The 23,385-nt window shown below is 38.1% G+C and overlaps 1 protein-coding gene across 1 annotated transcript in view; it reads right to left on the reverse strand.

Annotated features, from left to right (window-relative positions):
- The window catches only part of GPC6 (glypican 6), a 1,223,803-nt gene that overhangs the window by 901,063 nt on the left and 299,355 nt on the right, over positions 1-23,385 (reverse strand). Inside the window, exon 2 of the mRNA XM_062194034.1 lies at positions 9,603-9,761. Coding sequence (XP_062050018.1) covers positions 9,603-9,761 — 159 coding nt within the window. The remainder of the gene's footprint in view (positions 1-9,602; positions 9,762-23,385) is intronic.

Here is a 23,385-nt window from a genome sequence, read left to right on the forward strand (position 1 = left end):
AACAGTTTTGTGCCTTGGATTTGGTTAAATGCCAAACTCCACGAGCTCATGTCAACGTCAGTCATGAAGCAAAATTCATAGAGTGACTTCTATATAATAAAGATGTTATTTGTGGTGAACTTTATCACATACCTTGTACTTTGTCTTTTGAATCTTGTCAAAGTTTATTTCTGAATTATTTCACTTATTTTGGTGTTCAGTTATCTTCTTACACAGCTCTTTAACATTTTAAATCATATCTAACTATATCATCTATTCCACCTGTGCCCTTAAGTGTCATTTTAGCGAGGCTGGCGCTATGGCACAGCGGGCAAAGCCACCACTTGTGGTGCTGGCATCCTGTATTTCGAGTCCTGGCTGCTCCACTTCCCATCCAGCTCCCTGCTAATATATGTAGGAAAGCAGCAGAATATGGCCCAAGTCCGTGGGCCCCTACTCCCATGTGGGAGACTGGGAAGAGGCTCTTGGCTACTGGCTTCAGTTTGGCCTAGTTCCGGCTGTTGCAGCTATTTGGGGAGTGAGCCAGGGGATGGAAGATCTCTGTCTCTCCCTCTTCTACCTTTCAAACAAATAAATAAATAATTTTTTTAAAAAGTATTATGCTAGTTGGCTTGTACATATGGTTAAACTAGAAACAACATTTATAGTAAATCAATAAGATCTTTGATAGAAGCGGCAAGTACATAATTTGTAACTTGAAAATGGTGTACTGTGAGTATTAGGAATGAGAAGAGCAGTAGCAGCTGACATTGTTCTGTGTTAGGGTTTAAATGTGGACCCAAAAATTAATATAGTGGAAATGTATTCTCCAATGTTAACAGTACTTGCAGGATGGATGATATCTCTCTTTCCCCCTGCTCCTCTCAACTGTCTGCCTTTCAAATGAAGTGAAAATATATTTTTCTTGATCCTTAAAACACCATTTTGAAGTGGGGGTGGCATTATGGTATAGAGGGCTAAGCCTCCACCTGTGGGGCCAGCATCCCATGTGGGCACCAGTTTGTGGCATGGCTGCTCCTCTTCCTATCCAGTCCTTTGCTGTAACCTAGGAAAGCAGTGGAAGATGACCCAAGTGCTTGGGCCCCTGGACCCACATGGGAGACCTGGAAGAAGCTCCTGGCTCCTGGCTTCGGAATGGCTCAGCTCCGGCTGTTGCGGCCATTTGGGGAGTGAACCAGTAGATGGAAGACCTCTCTCTCTTTCTCTTCCCCTTTCTCTGTCTGTAGCTCTACCTCTCAAAGAAATAAATAAAATCTTAAAAAAAATCACCATTTTGAGGTGGAGAATTTGGGACATAATTAGAATTAGATGACATCACCAGGGAGGGAAGGGGCGGTGGGCCCACAATGGCATTAGTGTCCTTACATGGAGAGAGACCCAAGGTGACACAGTTGCTCCCTATGACTGTCTGCCACAATGTTCTGCACACCACAAAGGCCCTCGCTAGATGCCCACACTATGCTCTCAGCCTTCGTAGTCCCCAGAATCATGAGTTCAGTAAGCCCTTGTTTTCTATAATTTATGCAACCTGTGGTATTCAGTTATAGCAACAGAAAACAGATTAAGACATTCTGCATCTTGAAGAATGCACAATCTGGAAATCTTCAATCCTGTATATGTTTAAGTGAGTTTTTTAATTCTTAAAAAAGCATTTTAGTATGGAAAATCAGAAACCATGTGAAAATAAGAATATTTTAATAAGTCACCCAGGACACACCCGCCGGACTGAACAACCACCAACTTAGCCCTTCTTTTTCTTCTAACTGACCACCTCAAGGATCTACCTCAGTTATTTTGTTCTTTATCTTAATATCCTAAAAGCATACACACATTTACTTTATGCTGTTACCAAAGTGGTTATTTGGGAAAAGGAAATATATTGTCTCAGTGGAGAAGGAAAGAGTGGTTTCGATTCCAGTTTCATATCATCGAGGAAGGGCAAGAATCTCTTGAGATGGTGCACGTTTAGCTGAGTAGTTAAGACATTCACATCCAATGTCAGGGTACCTGAATCCAATTCCTATCTCTGGCTCCAGTGCAGACTCCGGGAGTCAACAGGAAGTTGGGCCCTGCCACCTCCTGTGAGACATGGATTGAAATCTTGGCTCCTAGGGTTAGCATGGCACAGCATTGGCCATTGTGTATGTGCATATGAGAGTGCATGTTCATACTCTCTCTCTCAAATAAACATAGTTTCTGAAAAAGATTCTCTCTAGACCAAATACTAGTGAGAAACTGGATGACTTTTCTATTTCCCATGGCACATCAGACCTAACTGGAGATAATGAGCTTACTGGCATTATGCATACTATGCAATGTATCCAGTCTACACTGAGCTGTGTTTTCAGGCCAGAAGACAAAAATGTTTCCAGCGAGTTCTAATTTATACCCCCATTAAATATTTTCCTTGATTTTCATTAAAATAAGAAAATCAGTTTTCTCTATTCCGTGGCAGATCAATTTAACTGAAATAAAATTTCTCCTGTAATTTACCCATACTTACTCAAAGGATTAGTGAGCCTCTGTCAGAGAACAGATACTTGTCTGCTCATTAACATTCAGGACCAAGAACCCTTCTGGTAGGGCTGGTTTCAGAGTCTGATAGAGCAATACTTAAAAGAAATTGGCTTGTCTGTAAAACAGCTGCTCAGCAAAGCCACCATGCAAGGGAATTGGTGATAATAAGATGATAATATTTCAACTACACTGGAGCATAATGTGTTATAAGTTACTTTGAGGTGTGTGGTAGGGGTCTGAGAGTTAGAAAAAGATGGGTCGTCCATCCTAAAAGCCATGGAGCTGCTGATTAGCATTGTGCATCCTTAGTTTTGAAGGATTTGTCAAAGACCAAAGAGGGTGGAGGGATAAGAGGAAGGACGAAGGGGAAGGAAGGGAGGGAGGTGGGCAGCGAAGGGGGAAGGAAGATAAATGTTCAAAGACCCGGGCCCTTCATGCACTGTATTTCAAAGACCTGGTACAGAGGATCAACCCTTTCAGCATTGTGCAAGCAAAAAGCTTTTGTGATTTATCAACCTGTTCACCAGCTCTGTCAAAGCCAACTCCCTAGTTCTCCAATTTATATTTTTGGATGGTCTGCCCTTTGGGAAAATTGGCAGGTTACTTCCCACTGCCAGATAGACCATTTCTCTAATTTCTAGGACATAGCTCAGCACATTCTGATCACAGGAAGTCTGCTCTTCAGATTAAATACATGTTACTGAGGTGGTGGTGGAGCACATGAAAAGCACATTCCATTAATTACTTCCCTTGGTGATGTACATGCTAAGGAGACTGGAAGCACAGTAAATGGAAATATATTTATGTATGCTTACAGTGATATCATAAAAGTGAGAGGTGTGTGTGTGTGTGCGTTTTCATGCATGTATTTGTTAGTGTGTTAGGACGTGGCAGATAGTATAAAATAGTGCCTGCCTAACTGTGCTTTATTTAGAAAACCCTCCGTGCCCTTTAATTCTGAGTGAATCCATTTTTTAAAAACCCCAACATGGTTAAGTGAAACACTGGAGGATAACACAACTGGAAAGACATTGTGCCAATTCTAATTTCAGATTTCAGGAGCATCCTGCCTCCATGTCTCTTAATCTCCATACTCCATCAACAGAAGAACATGCCCCAGGAAGTGCTACTCCCTAAAAGAACGAGACATCCAGAACAAAGCAGATCAAACACATCACTTAGGGGCAAGCCACGTTGAGCAAGGGTTATAATAGGCAAATTCCAGCCTGTACAAAGATGTCTTTTGAAAAAAACAAATGTTTCCTGCTTGTGCCCTGGAATTTTATGGTTACAAAATAATAGACTGATAAGAGAAATAAAACATCCCTATAGAATATTTATGCAGTAGATATGTTAAATGTTAACAAATTTACATGTTTAGAAATAAATCCATAGTAGATATGTTGGCCACATGTCCCAATGGCTACAAAATTTCAGGAACCATTTCTTTCTTCTCTCTACTTCTTTAATTATCCCAATCAGAAGTCATTCTGTAAGAGTATTAGACTGCCAGCTCTTCTCTGACATATCTAAGTGGAACATGTAACATTTTTTTTCTTGTGGTCATCTCTGTAGGATTCAATAAATTTTGCCTTCTTTAGTGTGACTTTTATCCTTCTGTCTCTCCCACAAGGTAAACTCTCTGACAGGCAATGATTAGATTTTTGTCATTGTTAGTCATCTTTTTAGTTACTACACATTTGGGTAAGTGTTTTCTATATAGCAAGTTGTGAATAAATGTTTTCAAATTGAAATCACACACACACACACACACATAACTTACGCAAACACAAAATATCACCCATGTGACAGGAAATATGGAAGATTCTACTACCATATGGAAAATTACTTAGTTTTTTCCTTTTCAAATAAGTGTATTCTCTGAGAAAATTAGGTCATATTTTACAGAAGTCATTACATTATTGTCATCTCTACAGTATATAGATGAGAAATGATATTTAAAAAGAAAACACAAGCAGATTTGCAGTATAAAAATATTATGCCACTGTATATAAATTATTTCCACATTCAGTACAATGGATATTCTGAGGATATTACTATAGAATAAGTTCTTCGTAAGAATGGAAAGTACTGTTCAATTTTTTTATTTTACTTTTAAAAATGTACTTGCTGCCTAAATCTCAGAACAAATGCATAGCATTAAAATACATAAATAAAAACCAGAAGGGAAGTAAAATAATAAAACCAAGGCGAACACACTAGACAAAAAACTTCATATGGAGTTCCAAATGTGAATAAATTTCAGCTCATATAAAGCTGAAGGAAAATAACCAAAATAAAATATTCATTCAACTAAATTTTCCCCATCTCTGAATAATCCATATTGCACAGATAGTTTTGGAGAACAGGCTGCTAGTTCCTACATTTAGATAGAAACCGTTAGGTGTTGTAATGTAAGGGGAATAAATAATATGCCTTCATTGATTAAACAACAGCTTTTGGTTTCTACTTTAACTTAGGGACATCTTCCAACTAAACATTATTCTTTTTTGTTTTTTAAGAAACACAGCTATCCTCTTAACCCAGCAATCTCACTATTGCCTAGCTAACAAGTTATTAATTTTTCATCAGAGTCCATGCAACACAATATAGCTTAGTTAGAATTTCCACCAACTTCCTATAACATTACTATTTATAAGTTTGATGTAAATATTCATGTACAATCTTGATTTCATTCTTGGTGGAAACGTGGCAATTCATTTGCCTGCATGGAGCTATGGGTTCCTTGGAGGCTGGACTATTATTAGGCACATACTTTTCATTTTTAAGGATTAAAAACACCTCCTTCTAATTTTCTCTGACTGTTACACTTCCCACAATAACCAGGCTAGGATAGGCAGAAGCAATAGAGGGATAGTGCTCACCATGAAATGCCAGCATAGCTGGGGAATGGAAAACACTGGAGAGATAGATTATGGTGTATACAGAGGTGAGTGAGAGCAAGGACCTAGACATGGTCAGCCTGAAACGGAGTCTTGAATCTTTCTCCTGATATATGAGTGTCTGTGTGCTCTAATTTACCCCTTACAAACCATGTGAACCTCTTAAATGGTGAGGAGCTGGGACAGGTGTTTGCTTATCACTATTACTACCACTAGAATGCTTGCTTGTTCTCCATTTCCAAGAACCTTAGCTGATAAGCCTTAGAAGCACACTAGTAATGGGAGTTTTCTACACACTTGGACAGGTCAGAGTGTCAACAGTTACAAAAACACTAGATAAATGTTTAGGTGCACCAAGATGACCATTCCTTTGCATGTTTATATGATTTTATTTATTTGCATGTATAATTCTGGGTAGCTGGGTCATTCGGTAGAGGTGAAAAGTCATTATTTTGCCTAGAATTTTTGGCCGGATCTGCAAACATAGTTTTAACCACTGGGGTGCAACAGAAAAGCTGGGCTTGGTTGCAAAGCATGTAACCAATGAACAGGTATGAATGTAAAGGGTGAGAGCAGTGCATGAGGTCTAATGAGAGCCAGAGGTGGAGATCTGGCCATAGAAAGTAGAAAAAACATATGTAAACAAAAACCTTGTAAGATATTTGGATAAATATCAATGTCAAGACTCTAAACCTCTGTTATATATACATACATCATAATGTTTCAATTCCATGTGTACTAGCCAAAGGCTGTCCAGCTGTAAGAAAATTTGCAGCCAAAGGAAACATTTTCTGCAATTGATATTTGCTATATTTCTTCAATTCTCTTTAAGTTGTAAATGTTAGGACTAATGGGGTTACAGGACAACACTTTTTGATTTAGAAAAGGTGGGAGAGAGTTCATGTTAACTTAGGTTCAGCTTTCTGACCTCCAATAAATATTTGCAATTACACAGTGCTACCTTTTAAATGCTACCCAAAGCATTAATTAAAAACTGGGAAAGAAAATGGTGCTAAATTAAATGTAGATTTATGGTAAGTGCATTGGAATTCAAACTTTAAAAGAATCATTATGGACACACAATTTAAAGTTCAATGTAATAAAAACATTTCTAATACAATCAGGAAAGCAAAACTGGAAATGAGTTATGAACACTGATTGAATTTAGCCTCTCTGAATATAATTTATAGTACATCACATGTATCAGGTGCAATTTAAATTGTTGCTATACTTAATGACACAGGAAATGAAAGCTGTTGCCTTCTTATTTCAATTAAGCACTAATTTTTTTTCCTACTTAAATTCTTCAAAAAGTTTGTGGAAAAATGAAATTAAAGTATAAGTTACTTTGGTAGAAAAGTTTTTAAAATCCATGTGTAAATTTAATGTACTACACATTCTCCATGAACTTTTTGAAGTCCTATAGTATAGCAAAGAACATAAAGCCAACAAAGATATGGAAAACACAAATAACAAACCATGGTCTCTGAGAACAGAGGATCAGCTGCAGAACCTTAAATCAGAAACTTTGGATTAAGAGATTCCAGCAATAACGCAAAATGGTTCAACAAGTAAGAAATTACCAAACAGAAAGCCAGATCCTTCATAGTACCATTGATTCTGGTGAGAAAATGAAATTTAGCAGGTTGCATTCTTCCACTGACCTAAGTTGTTCTTCTGAGCTCAAAACAACAGATACTCATCAGTCTATGCTGTAAGGAAATGCTTTTTTATAAAGTGTTTTTTTTAACCACCCCCAAAAATGCACCATTTTTGGGAAAAGTAATTCTGCAGGATCACATTTGCAGTACAGAAAGAAATCACACACTTGCACAACTGAGCTTCATGATGGTCCTGAACGCACAGGAACTTTGATAGTGAAATTTTATTGATATCTTTTTATTATCATTATTTTTAAGATCGAGTTCCCTAGGAGCTGAGCTGAACTGAGCTGACCAGGGTCACACTTAGATTTTTTGTAGGTCTGCCTGAAAGATTCCTTGGAAAAATGTTTAATTCCTTTCCCATTACAGCTTAATACAATTCCAAGAAATGCACTGTTAAAGAATTCATCACCCCCTATGTCAGATCTAATCTTAGCAAAATCAAGGTCCTGTCAAACTGATTGACATTATATCCCTAGGTACATTAGAATGATTTACAATGTACCTGTAAAAAGACAGGAGAGAAAGACAGAGAGTGAGAGTAAGGGAGAGAGAGAGATTCTTTAATAAGACAAATGAGACCTGGACTTAAGTAAAACAGATGCTAAGATAATAAATGTTATGGGAGTGGCAGAGGTTTGGCATAGTGGTTAAGATGCCTCTCCAGACATCCCATACTGGAGTGCTTGCTTAAATCTGTTCTCTGGCCCCACCTCCACATTCCAACTTCCAGCTAATGAACATCCTAGGAGGCTGAAGTAATTTGGTCCCTGCCATGCATGAGGGATACCCAGACTAAATTAGCAGCACCTAGCTTCAGCCAGGCACAACCATGGCTACTGTAGTGAGTTAGAAAATTCCCTCCCTTCCTCCCTCCTTCTCTTTCCCTCTGTCTCCCTGCCTCTCAAAAAATTTTAAATAAATAAAAATATTAAAGTTGAGAAGTACAAGAAGTATCTGGCTCAGTCCTATTGAATATGTTTACTTGTTTTAACTGTTAAATCAACTCTCTATAAACTATCATTTCATATCTTTATCAAAAGAATATTTTATACTGAATATTGTCATGACATCTTTTCATCATCTACAGCCATTGTAGACAGGTTTATAAATGTACTAGAGTTGTTTTCCAAAGTCATAGGTTAAAAACAAGGAGTGGATTATCTGCACCTGCCTTCTGTAATAATTAACAAGATGTCTCAATTTGCCTCAATTTGAAATGATTGATTATAGTCCCCTAAACACAGAGTGGCATCGGGGAACTAGTACGACACTGGATTTTAATCTGTATATCAAGGGCAACTCCCAAGTGTATCCTGTTATATTCATAGCATCACTACAAAAAAAAGGATTATTATCCTCCAATAAAGTTATACACACATTGCCTGTCTCAGTGAAAGAATGTGAAGATGCTGACACATTATTGGAGAAAACATGAAGTCCCAATCACTTCCATAGATAATGTCACAGCATCAGGAACACTGAGAACACAGGGTGGATGTGTCTTTTACAAGGAAGAGAATTGATTTAAAAGAAATCAGTGTTGCAAAAATAATTGAAGAAAGCAATGAAGCAGAACATTGTACCTATTACATAGAAAACATTGGCAAGCCTCCTCTCAACAGGCCCTATTGAGTCTTGACTCAAGAAGGAGAAGAAATGAATAGCAGTTTTGTTGCACTAGGACTGCAATTCATGAAACCAGTAGGACACAGGTAGGCTGGCTAAAAGTTGCAAGTCTAGTTTACCTGAACCATAGTAAGGTACACTCATTTCTTAGAGCATTAGCAACCAAACAACATTCAAAATTTGTGAGTTTTGTTATCATTATTAATAATAATGTTTCTAAAAATCAGATTGCATTTCACTATGGGGGGGCTCTCTGATGGGAGTATTCAATTCTGAAATTCTAGTAATCATGGTTTCTTTTTGTGCTTCCTAGTTGAAAATGCTTAGTTTAACAAATAAAATATAGAGATGAAGTTGACTGCTCATGATCAGAAAGTCAAAATGGGGTTTAACCTTATGCTGAAAGCACTTCAAATACAGTGAAAATGTGCTACATCATTGCAATAGTGAAGTCTAAAATAAAGGAGTCCATGTAAGTTAAAACAAGCCTGTCTTTGTGAACGTGATATATTTCAAATCATCTTAAATGACACTTAATTTTTAAAAGAAAATTCCCACATGAAAACTGAAGACAAGCTACAATGTGACAAAGCCTGAATTAGAATCACTCTAACAATGAAAAATTGAGCTAAATCTTTCAGAATCAATCTCACAGGCAAAGCATAAATGCAAAACAGCTTGGTTAACTCAGGTTTTTCAAAGATATTACTATAAAAATAACATACTGTCAAGAACACTCATGCTTTTGCTAAAAATAGACAAAGCTATAAATGTCTAAGAGGAGCTGAAAAAAACCCTTCTTTAAAGAAAATGCTTTTCATACCAATCCACGATTCTCAGAGACAAGTACACCTACGACAACGAGGAGCAGACACTGCTTTTTACTTACCATCAAATTTCTTATGCCTGGACACAAACGTTGTGCGCACGAAATGACTAGTCTCCTCCACGAGGTTTTCAAACTCCAGTTTGCTTTGTTGACTTAACTTGTCTTCCATTTCTGTAGTGCAGCATGTGTACTCCTGAGGGCAGATTCTTAAGTGTTCCCCTGCAATGGGAAACTCAACATGAGCATGGAATAAGGACTTTGGGTAGTTTTCAGAGATGTTGCTTCTCTAACATTTTGCTGTAATCTGGGGTATTTGTTCCATCTACTGCGCCAGCTATAAGAGGCGGGGATCACAACACATCAGTGTACTTGACAGACTTAGGTTGAACCTGATGTTTAGTCTCCAGTCCCTACTATGTGAGTAAAATTGCATTGAAATCTACAAAACACCATGGCTTTTGCCTGCTTTTAAAGTGTACTAAATACACCAGATGACAAGAGATGTCACACAGTTGCACATGAACTTGTCTTTGGAAGCCACACAAAGACATTGAGTCCTATCACCACAGTCTGCTGGACTGGAAGAGCAAGAGAGGAGGGTAACATCCCCTGGAGTTCTCGTTTCACCAGTCCAACTGTGTGATGTATTAGCTTTGCTGCAGGTTAATGTGAATGTTTTTGATGGCAGGTCTCATGTGCCACACATTCTTCAGTTGGCATTTCTTGTCAGAAAATATTCCTTTCAAAGGAGGAAGGCACTGATGGCTTCAACTAATGTTTATGTTCTCTGGAAGTGGAAATAGAAGGGAATGAAAGTCTTGTACTTAATGCAGCATATTTATCTCTTGATGTACCAGGCTACTTCTTTTGACATCGTTGCTTTCCTAAGTGCTATTTGAAGGTAGAAGCCAATCCTTTGCATTATGAAATTAAAGTGGTCTGTTATTGCATAAAATGTGAACTTCCAATTGATGCAACTCAGTGTCAAAAATGTTTTTCAGAGTCCACAGACTCAAAAACTGTGTCAAAAATGTTTTTCAGAGTCCACAGAGGGAAAAAGGAAAATCTACCCAACATCTTCCTAAATAAAGCAAAAAATCACCCAGATGAATAAAGTCACTTCAGGGCATTGAAAACCAAATGAACAGAGTACTTGATGCTATGAATAAAAACCTCACTTACAATGTTTAACAGCACTTATAAAAGTATATCTTCTGACCCTGGGTGTCTAAGGTACCTCATATAATTTGATATTTAAATTCCTACTTAAATAATACCAGAACAAAGAAAAATGATCACAGTCCATATTAAAATCAGGTTTTCCATAATTCTCAGGGCAAAGAAAGACTACAGAAATCCTACTTTTAAAGGAAAGGAAATGCATCATTCCTTAGAATTATAAACATGAAACTCAGGTTAGTGTTTCCCTCAAAGGGAGAGGAGGGATTAGAGATTGGAGATAAAAGCTCAGAGACCCTTATCTATAATCTTTTGCCATATTTCTTAAGATGTTTGATGGATATATAGTATTTATTGCATTATCTTTACTGTTTCTGTGTGATTAAAATATCTTATAGCAAAATATTTGCAATAAAACATAAACATCAGTCATCACCACAGTTTTGCTAAAGAGGAAAGTGATAGGTAGACATAAGGAAGAAAACAAGTTGTCCTTGACTATTATTACACACACACAATCTCCCTGAAACCACCCTCAGACAAGATGACTCTGACACCATGATAGAATGAGGCTAAGCAAGGTCACTTCATAATTGTGTCTATGCACAGAAGACAAGGACACTGCGCCATTCACACATCACCAAACACCGCCCATCTCAACCAAAACAGATTGATGCTTCCTCACCATTTACAGATGTGTCCCCTCACCAGTGCCCCATCTTGTCTAAGATTTATTGAGATACCTTGATATAGAATCACCTGTTTTCTGACAGTACCCATCCTAGGTTCAACCCTGGGTCCAGTGGCCTGTTCCCCAGTACAGCCACCTGAATCCCAAATCCTAGGGGATTCTTTCCAGGACCCCCTTTCCTGTGACATTCCATGGTTCCCTGTGGCGTATTATTGCACCCACAATCAGTGATAATCAAACATGTTTACATACAGACATGTTCTTGATCACCTTTGACTCGAATCCAAAATGGGAAGATAGAAAACAATGTAAATCGTGAATTTTTCCCACAGTGATTCTGACACCCAGAGCCCCATTACAAAGCATGGTTCCAGAGATAGACATGGCAAAGGAATTAGGATAGCTTCATCAAAAGTAAATGGGCATCAAGTTGCTAAGTTATTTTTATATAAAATATTAAGTTCTATAAGTTCAACAAATAGTATGAAAAAATAAACTGTCCCTCAACAGTGGTGACAAGGGCTATTCAGAGTTAACCTTATATGTATAAAGTTAATTGAAAATAGATCTTAGTAAAAAAAAATAAGAATGGCTAATAATGACTCTGTCCTTTGTTCTAGGCCCTGTCTAGTGCACTTGGGCCTCATTCCTTTGTAATCATAACCTCTACTCTACCACCAATGGCTCTACTCCCAACCTGTGTGTACTGATGGTCCTCTTCCCCACTTAATGCTGTATAATTGTTCAAACCTGGTAAATGCCACTCTTAGGATCATTGGTTACTATCCTCACTCTGTCTTTTATGACCTTGTCTAAAATATGATCAGAGTCGGCAAACTTGGAAGGCTTCCATAGCCTTGGCAACTCATGACGACAGCCTAGGATGGTTACTGGCGCCATAAACTAGAGTGTCAATTTGTTGGGTCAACAACAGGAGCCACTGTGCACTTGCTCCTCATGTGGGATCTCTGTCCTTAATGTACTGTACATTGTGATTTAATGCTATAACTAGTACTCCAACAGTATGTTTCACTTTGTGTTTCTATGTGGGTGCAAACTGTTGAAATCTTTATACTAAATTGATCTTCTGTATATAAAGAGAATTGAAAATGAATCTTGATGCAAATGGAAGGGGAGAGGGAGCGGGAGAGGGGAGGGTTGCGGGTGGGAGGGAAGTTATGGGGGGGGGCAATCCATTGTAATCCATAAGCTGTACACTGGAAATTTATATTCATTAAATAAAAGTTAAAAAAAAATAAGAATGGGAATAGGAGAGGGAGAGGAATAGAGGGAGGGAGTGTGGGTGGGAAGAATCACCATATTCCTAAATTTGAATTTATGAAATGCATGCAGTTTGTATGCCTTAAACAAAGGTTTCAGGGGGAAAAATCAAGCTCAATGGAAAAGGAAACAACAAAAACCCACAAGCAATTTCTGCATTTTAATAGCTTGTGTGTGTGTGCACGCGCGCGTGTGCACACCCGTGTGCACGTGTGAGATTCATTACTTTTTTTCCAAAAGGGATATTAAGAAGGTTCTGGTCATGTTTTTATTTTCTTAATAAATATGGGTATTTTGAAAACACAACAATAGGTAGATTTGCATTTCATGTGTAAGGAAGAAAACAAGCACAGTGTGTAAAGTGGAGCTGTTTCCTAAAGGAAATACAGTAAATTCTGGGTTTTGCAAATAACATCCAGGTAGATGATTTTAACAGTTCCTTTAACTCTGCTTTGGTCAGGATTTTCTATGGTTTTCAGTTAATGCCTTCATCTCAGGATTGTAGAGAAGACTCTACTCTCTTATTTTCCTGACTACTTGAACAACAGTTTTCCTCTAAAAACCACAAAAACTCATTCTACCTCAGTTTTATCATAGCCTGGAGTACGAGACACCATATGGATCAATGCCATTGATTTAAATTGTCTATCCTTCTAGTTTCTCTCTCCATGTTTACCTATCTCTCTCTCTCTCTCTTTTGATCTCTCTAGTTTTCTTTTGGCCAGGGATCCATAAAAACGAAGAAAAATGAATTGATTTCTTGAGAACATTTCCAGTTCTATGGACAGTGTAATATTCCATTGCATTAATAAGGTGGGCTCTCAGATACACTGTCATGACCTTGTACATGCACAAACACCACACTACCATAATGAAATAACTTTGGTTTAACATTACACACACACTCATTTTTACTACTTGATGTAAAATACTGATTTTCTTGGAGTGAACAAAAATTATAATGATCCCCATTGGATCTAATTCCACAAATGTATATCAATGGGGTTTCATCCACAAATATCCTAAATACAAATAGATAGAAAATGTATTTTTGTTGTTTTTCACCAAAAGCCTCGTACACTTTTATTATAAGCTCAGATTTGATGATTCCAAAGAAAAATGTCACCCTGATGTGTTAACCCTTGAGAAATGAACATTTCCCTTGTGAAAACAGAGGAGGACGGAATAAGAAAGAGAGTGGTAGGATTGAAAAACTGGCTTATATTAAATCAGAGAAAAGAACATCCTGAAAAGATGTTAACATTAAATATCCCTTCAAAGCGAGTACGGAAATGTCCTTTGCACCCCTAATGATTACATAAATATATGTTGAGCTATTACTTTCCAAATACCTAAGTCTAAAAGGGAGATAAGAAGAACCTGGATTTGCATATGTGCTTTACCCTTCCCAGAAGTTCTAGCCATTCACTACTTAGCAGTAAAACTTGAGTATCTCAGGGGCCAGCACTGTGGTGCAGTGGGTTAAAGCCCTGGCCTGAGGCACCGGCATCCCATATGGGCACCGGTTTGAGTCCTGGCTGCTCCTCTTCTGATCCAGCTCTCTGCTATGGCCTGCTGGGAAAGCAGTGGAAAATGGCCCAAGTCCTTGAGCCCCTGCACCCTCGTGGGAGACCCGGAGGAAGCTCCTGGCTTCGGATCTGCGCAGCTCCGGCCATTACAGCCGATTGGGGAGTGAGCCATTGAATGGAAGACTTGACTTCTCTCTGTGTAACTCTCTGACTTTCAAATAAATAAAATCTTTAAAAAACAAAAAAACTTGAGTATCTCGACACCAAGATTACTTGTCAACTTTAGGATGAACCTGAACCATGACTACTTTAACTTTTTAAAATCTAGATCCAGATAGGGCAGTGGTTCTTGGCATTTCTCCATACACTGGGCATTCCTTGAGTTAAGGAGCCTTCAGTTCCAAAGAACACAAGTCACACTTTCATGTTGTTACATCATTTCTTCCTTTTCTGTATACAGTGTGATTCATTTTGAAAATAATTTCACAGCTTACTTTTTATTAATTATTGGGTTTTTATAAAATATCCCCATAGTAATACTTCCTGATATTTAATCTTTTGACTGTAATATATCATAAACAGTTACAGTAATACAGGTATTCAAATCAGATAAATTCTGATTTGATCTTACTATGCTGCTTTAATAGTTCAATTTCTCACCTGGAAAAATAGAAATAATAATCACACTTAAAGGGATGATGTGAGGAAAAAGTTCACTAAATTAGGTACTTTCATTTCACAAATGAAAATATGAAACATAGTTAAATTTAAAAAGTTATTATAATGATATCAAAGGCTATTCCTTACTATTAAAATATGACAATGGGAAAAAGCTCTATATTTGTAAACTATAAAGTGGTTTGATAAGAAAAATCTCCCTTCTAGTGTCTCATTATTACTAGAATTGATAAATATTTAATGTGAAGAATCCATACGTTCATACTCAATTATTTTCACAATCCAAATAAATACAAACTCATTACAGATATGCAAGTGAGTTTTTGCCACTTTCAAAATGTTGCTAGAAATAAATGTTAATAATCACTATCCATCATTTTGGGGTTATATGACCTCTTCATGTCATGTCAAAGATGCAGACAGGTGCAACAGGATCAAATAGTTAACAGTGGCATCTATGTCTTAATGTCTCTCAGTTATCACAACAGTAAATTTGTACAAACATTTTCTCTGAGGATAAGACAAATAGGGTGATGGATGTTTTTTGTGCAAACTTTCACATCATAAAGCCCTGGGCAGGCTTTATTCATTATTAGCACTCATTCAGAACAGCCTTCTGGTTGAACAGTCACCTCTCCCCACGTGGAGGATTTTGCAAGTGCTTAAGGGCAAATGGGCTGTTTGAAAAACAGAAATGTCATGGCCAAACTGTGTAATATTTCTGGAGTTACTTAGTTTAAAAGTCTGAAGTATATGCCCTGGAATATATATGTATGTGTGTGTGTGTGTGTGTGTATGTGAATCAAATTTGATCTATACCCCTCAGGGTGATTAGTTAACATTTAGAGTACTTCAAACAGGAATCCATGCTCTTGGGGTATCTACAGCAAGCCTTCCAACATTACTAGTATTATCTAAAGCAATGCAAGGATTTATTTGATTTGATTTGATTTTTTATTAAGAGAAGTTAGATATAAATGTTCACAGTTGAAGTAAGTGGTGTTGAGCTCCATTCTGGAAAAGTAGCAGATGATGGCCCGAGTACTTGGACCCATTACCTATGTGGGAGACCTGGATGGAGTTCCTGGCTCCTGACTGCAGCCTGGCCCAGAGCCTACCGTTACAACCATTTGGGGAATAAACCAAGATCTCTTTCTCTATGTGTCTCCTCCCTCTCCCTGTAACTACACCTTTCAAAGAAATGAATAAAACTTAAATAAAAAAGATAAGTGATGTTCAAAATGTTAGACTTTCAACATTATTCACAAAAACTAAAAGATGGAAACAACCAATATGGCCACACACAGATGAATGTATAGACAAATTATGGCATACACCAACTAAGGAATACTATTCAGCCATAAAAAATGAATGAGGCACTGACTTGTGCTACAACATGAATGAACCTTGAAGGTGTTATGCAAAGTGAAATAAGACAACAAGGGCAAATATCCCCTGTATGATTCCATTTATATGAAGTCTCTAGAGTGGTCAAATTCACGAAAACAAAGTAGAATGGTGGTTACAGACGGCTGGGGAGGTGAAGTTGGGAGAAACAATTTAATGGATGCAATTTCACTTTGTGATGATGAAAATATTCTAGGATGCCATAGTGAGGATTAAACTTTATGAAATTACTTGATGTCACTGAACTACACACTGCAAAATGGTTAAAATGTTAAAGCTTATGTATATTTTACTACAGTAAAAAAAGTAAAGAGAAAAAAGTGTGCCTAAGAAGGGATTTCTTCAATTGAGGGCCGTATGGTAGGTCCTGGCAAGGAGAATTTTGCTCGCTGACATCACCAGAACTTTGAAGAATCCTGATGTTGGAAGGTCACCGAGTCAGTCTTGGAGAAAACCATTTAAACAGAGTACTTGCAGAGTGAGTGAGCAAGCATGCACTGTGTGGCTCCTAAACAACTAGGGCCATGGTGCCTGACTAGATTGGGAACTGCTAGCAAGTAAATGTCCAATGTGTGTGATTGAATGCACTCTGAGTCTTGCTTTCTTTTTACATTGTACTGGACAAGTAGGGAGGTGGAGAGCAGAAGCACTGAAGGACAGCTCCCCCCTTCACTGATCTCAGGTCATGGATATCACCCAGAACAATCTTACAATTTTGAATGGTCAGAGAGGCTTAGGGTGATTCATTCTACTTGAGCTTAATTTTTTTCTCTCCAGAACAGTTCTGTACAGTAGGGCCTCTGGGCCAAATCCAGTCTACCAGCTGTTTTGGCAAGACTTGTGGGTAACAGGAGGACACATTTTAAAAATAATATGTATATGTTTTATGACATTCAAGTGCCCATAAATCTTTACCAGAACTCACCAGTGCCTGTTCACTTAGGAACCTCCTCAGTGTTAGGATGGCATCGCCACAGTTATGACAGAGAGCAGATGCCCTGCAAGTCTCAAAATACTTACTCTCTGAAATTATCAATAATAGCTACTTTGCTGTATGAAGAAACCAGCTCTGACCTTTCCTGTTACAATATCTCCGAGTGGCAAGGATATGAAACTTTTCTCAGCTTCATCATTCATGACAGGAGTATTTGATAGAATAGTGGAATTATTCCAAAATCATAATTCATGAAGGAGGAGAAAGTATTGTTCTTCAGGAGTTACTCACTGGCATTCCTTCTGCAAATTGCCTTAGGTTCCTTAAAATAAACCTGACCTAGAGTTAGACATAAGATTCAACTCATCTGGAGCACAGCGAGACACCTCCAGGTCCACTAGTAATGAAAGGATCAGGATAAGAAACTCTAAATGCAGCAAACGTGGAAATGAAGCCATGAAAATTGTGCCTTTATTCAGCAATCATTTGTTGTAAATGATGGATGTGTAAATCATGACAGGTTCACGATTAGAAGATTAACCACAGGGCCGTGTAACGGGCTTTATCCAAGATGTTCCTTTCCTAGAACACTTGGGTTAATGCTGGTCAATTCCCTGCATCCCTGCCTTCCAAGGGCTCTTCAGCAGCTGTGTAATACTGATGGGTGGGTTGTAGATATGGAAGAAGGCAATTCCTCCATGAAATTACAGAATGAGCTCAAAGACTTATAATCAAACAATAACTTGTCTTCTGTTTTCCAAGGAAGAAGACATGGGGACATTCCTGCCTCTGCACGCATCCTGCAATTCTCTACAACATATTTTGTCAAATGCTACCCAAATATTCATGTTCACAAGAAGATGCTGGCATACAGCAGAAATGTGATTCTGCCAGACTCCTCTCCCTCCAATAATGGTCTTGGGTCTGAAAACAGCCAGGGGTAGACTTGATGAGTGGCATAGCAGGAAAGAGCAACAGACAGGAGACCTCATTAACCACACAGCCAGCCTCCACATGACTGCTCCAGCAAACTGTCCACCCTAAAATGTGACACTTTGGGACTTCGGGATGCACACTCCTAATACACACACCAAAAATGAAGTAGCTGGAATGAGTGACATTTCACAGAGCATGGCCTGCCAGAGTCTTGGCTTTTAAAGAGCTTTGGAGTGTGGAGGGAAATTACTACCTTGACTCTCTTCAGAGAAAGGATAGAAATCAGACTAAGAAGTAGAAAGACGACAAAAGAGGTCAGCAAACAGCATCAATTACTGAGCTTCCAAATTGCATTTGGTTGGGGTACAGGCTTTCGTTTGTGCTTGTCCCCAGAGTGTGCCGTGTGATGGTTCTCTCATCCTCAAACTCCTGACATCCCCACTGTGGATGAGTGGGCTTGAGGCCATCTTGTGTGTCTCCTCAAATTATTCCATGTCTTCAGCTAGTGCTGAGACAGTTGATTGGACAGGAGTAAGGAAGTGAAATACACTACAGTAAAATTTAACTCTTGAGTTTCTGATAGCTTAAGATCATTTAAATTGAAGTTTTCAGTAAACTTGGACTGGTTTTACTTTCATGAATTTCCTCTAAAAGGTGGTCAGGGGTGTCAGAACACAGAGGAATAGAATTTCTTAAACAAACATTCCCATTCACCTCCTTAAGTTAAAATTCCTTAAACTTTGCAATATCACTTTTAAATATTTCTCAGTGTGAAGAGTTGTTATAAATTATCTTTTTGTATCTTTAAGGGCAACTCTTCTTTAGTAAAGTTGTTCAGTAACATAATCAGAAATTTTCAAATATTCACAAAAGTTTTAGGAAGTTCACTATTGTTTTAACTCAGTGGGTCTTATTATTCAAACAACTACATTATCATTCTTTGATACTATCTATTTACTGATTAAGACTTTATAATTCCTGTACTTCTAAAATTTTCAATGCGACATGTGCTACAGCACAATGGTTGAGGTGTTGCGTGCAATGCCCATATTCCATACTGGAGTGTCAGTTTGAGTCTCTGTTGTTCCGCTTCTGATCCAACTCCCTGCTGATGCACCTAGGGAAGCTATGGAAGATGGCCTGAGAGCTTGGGGCCCTGCCATCCACGTGGGAGATTCTGGCCCAGACCTAGCTGTTACAGCCATTTAGGGAGTAAATCAGCAAATGAAAGATTTCTCTCTCCCTCTTTCTGTTTTTCAAATAAATAAACATAAAATTCTCACTGTGCATTTTTCAAAACTAAACCACTTGAGTGGGACCAATAAGTTAATTGCTTAAATTGGTGCCAACAATTGCACAGAGAGAATGTGAAACACTTTATCCTAAAGAATAAAGAAGAATCCCCGTAGCTCTTCAGCTGAAGTTTCTGGTCTTTGCCATTTGGCAGAATTTCCTATCTTATTTCAGCTGACCAGCTGGGAAAAGGAAGCTCATAGAAGTACCAGTAGTCAGAATGAATAAGAGACAAAGGATGTTGGGGAGGGAGTAGGCAGCACTTGATGAATCTCAGGAAACATGAGCATCTAGAATGAAATAAGTTATTGCTTCTTTTTTCTTTGATTTATTTATTATTGAGGAGGGGAGCGGCCCCCTTCTGCTGGTTCATCCCCAAATGCTCACAATAGCTGGGGCTGGGGCCTAAAGCTTTGGCTGGGGCCAAAGCAGGAGCTCAAAACTCAAACCGGATTGCCCATGAGGGAAGCAGAAGTCCAATCACTTGAGCCATCACCACTGCCTCCCAAGGTTTACATGAGCAGGGAGCGGGAATGAGGAACCAGAGCTGGGAACTGGACCCCAGGTACTCCCATGTGGTACACAGGAGAAATAATTATCATTTTAACTTCTAGGCCAAACCTATGCCCCTCTCTTTCCTTTAACTTACATCTAAACTTGGTTATGGTATGTTGTAAAATTACTAAGCATGTTAGTACTTTGATCACTTGTAAATGAGGGGTTTCTCTTGTCTCAAATGTGTACTATTCATAAATTTATACAAGTAAAACTTTTGGATACTTAAAATAAGCTCTGTGTTAAGGACTTATATGTATGGCTACAATCACACTGTATGTACATACACACACACTATAATTTCCCAACATTAATAAAAATACTAATTAGAAGATTTCAGAAGGAAATTTGAATTGCTGGGACTTTTCTCATTCAACATAAGAAACTCAGCTAAACTACAGTTATACATCACGGAAATAACAACAAATCCTAACTACAGTACTACACTGTAACTTAATGAGCCGAAGAACGCCATGGACCCTAGCCACCCTAACCTGTGATAAGGCTCACTGGTGGCACAGCTGCAAACACGGGGTCAATGGGATGTTTTTCAATTTCAAGGGGAATTCAATGTCTGTAGGAAACCGTCACAGCTACTTATTGGAAGTAGTTCACTGTTTTCATGTTAGATTATATGACATTCCTTTCATTATCATCATATCCTTATAAAAAGATGTTTCTTTAATTCATATATCATAGCAGCATGGAAAAGCGCTGTGGAGCTGGGAATGAGGTTGGTGGTATCAAATTTGAGTCTAGTATTGAAGAAACGCTCCTACATAGAAAATACCTGCGATTAAGAGTTAATAAAATACATATTAAAATGCATATGTATTGTGTTTTCAAGTAGTTACTAGTTTTACCAGGACCTACTTATTTAATTATTTGGACTTAAATGAAACAGTTAGCATTTCATTATTTATTTTTAAAAAATATTTGATAAATACATAATACTTCTACATTTATTACAGGATCCTGTGCAATATATCAACACATACATGTAGCACAAACTAATGAAACAAGGCACCTAACATTTCAATTTACCTGTCTTTTCTTTATCTTTTCAGTTTATCTGTTTCTCCCTTCCAGTTCTTTAGATAAAATTTAATATATCACTTTAAAGTACAATCACTCCACTGTGCTGTGGAACCACAATTTTTCTGTGTTTTGGTAAGCATTATCCAACCTCCCTGTATAGCCCCTTCTACTATTCCCAACCTCTACTAAACAATATTCTAAGTTCAGGTCAATTATAGCTATTTTTTTGAAGATAGAATAATTTATTTAAAAGATCAACACAGAGAGGCAGAGACAAGAGACAGTGATAGAGGAGAGAAATTTATCTGCTGGTTCATTCCCCAAATGGTTGCAACAGCCTGGGCTGAGCCAGGTAAAATCCAGGAGCCAGGAACTCCATCCTGGGCTTTCATACAGTTGGGACAGGCCCAAATACTTGGACCATCCTCTACTGACTTTTGAGGTGCCTCAGCAGAAAGCTGAATTGGAAGTAGAGTAGCCAGGACCTGTACTCCTATATGGGGTGTCGGTGGCTTCCCATGCTGTGCTACAACATCAGTCCCCAACTATATTCCTTGTACAACTCTCACATGTGAGAGGGAACATACAAGGCTTTCCATTCTGTGCCTGGCTATGTCATTACATGTGATGATATCCAGTTCCATCTGAAATTGTTAATATTTCCTATGGCCAAGAGTGCCACAGAAAAATGAGACACTGTGATAGATTCATGATGATGTGGCCAGGATATAGCACCCTGCAATTTAGTGAAATATTAATCTTGATGGTTCTATAAAGGTATTTTGCTGATGGGTTAATATCTCCACCAGTTGACTTGAGGTAAATGAGACTACCCTTAACAGTGTAGGTAAGGATCACCCAATTAGCCAACAGGCTGAGGTGTGTCTTTGAGAAGGGGAGATTTTTCCTCAATATCCAGCCTCAACTCTTGCCTGAGATTTCCAGCCTACCAGCCAGTCCTGTAGATTTTTGGACTTGCCAGCCTTATATTCTCACAGCACATAAGATAATTCCTTAAAAATAAGCCTTTTCCTCTCATAAACATAATGTAAAGTACACATGAGAATACATTTGCAGAAAATGGAATTAAAAGTTTAATTCAGCAGAAAAAGTTATAAAATCTATTCATATACGACCTCTTCAAAAGTTTATGAAAAATATGACTGATAGAAAACCAATCCATGGATTTTAATTTTGTTTGGAAGAAAAATTATATTTGATTCCATTTTTCACAAGCTTTTTGTTTATATGCATATGGCTCGGCGTAACCTTGACTGATGTCGACACCTAGATCTCCATAAACAGATTTCAGGAGCCTCTGCGCTAGCTCTACTATAGGACTACAATGGTGCTCATCCTATCTGTGGAAGGTTATCTCTTTAACATGGAATTTAAAACCATTGTTTTTCATTTTTATTCTCCTTTCAGTGCCCATCAATCTCAGTATCTGAGAAAATATAGAGAGAGGCATTGTTAGGTTGGCCAATGTTTAACAATCAGCTCTCTTATTGTGTGTGGGGGAGGGAGCTTAACTTAAAAGAGACATGTTTTCCAATATAATTTCCAAATTCTAGCAGTTTTAGAGGCTTATTCCTGTGGGGGCAGGCCCTTGGTGCAGCAGTTGTCCCTGTGTTTGGGTTCCCACATCCCCTATGAAAGGAACGGGGATCAAATTCTAGCTCTGCTGTTTGAGTCCAGTTTCCTGAAAATGCACACAGAGGAAGGCAGCAGGTGGTGGCTCAAGTACTGAGGTCCCTGCTACCCACGTGGGGGATGTGGACCGTGTTCCTGGCTCCCACACTGAACTGACCCACTCCTGGCTGTTGCAGGAGTTGTTATCCTTCTCTAAGTGTTTTTTGTTGTTGTTGTTGTTGTTGTTGTTTTTTAACTGATTCAATGTGATTTGTAGAAAAAGTCTAAGAACAAAATGGTACTTCCCCCTCACTCTCACCCTCCCTCCTTTTACCTTTTCTATTTAGCTCTTGAGATAATATTTTAAATTTATATTACAGTAAAAAGGCTTAATACTTCACTGAATACGAAGTTCCACAAGTAAATCAAATAGGCCCTAATACACTGGAGAAAAAGACAACAGTTATGGGATTTTGTGAAGTAAACCAGTAGATGGAAGATCTTTGTCTCTGTCTTTTTGGCTTCACATAAAATGAAAAATTTTTAAGTGTATAAAAAACGATGTTACCACATGTTAATTTGGGAAGCAATGTGCAATAACACTCATTATGTAACATTTTCTCCATAGATTTCCAGCAGCCTTCAAGGGAAAATTAATATCATAATTAGAAAATGGTCAATGTTTATTTT

This window comes from Lepus europaeus, chromosome 6 (assembly GCF_033115175.1).
Source record: "Lepus europaeus isolate LE1 chromosome 6, mLepTim1.pri, whole genome shotgun sequence".
Lineage (NCBI taxonomy): Eukaryota > Metazoa > Chordata > Mammalia > Lagomorpha > Leporidae > Lepus > Lepus europaeus.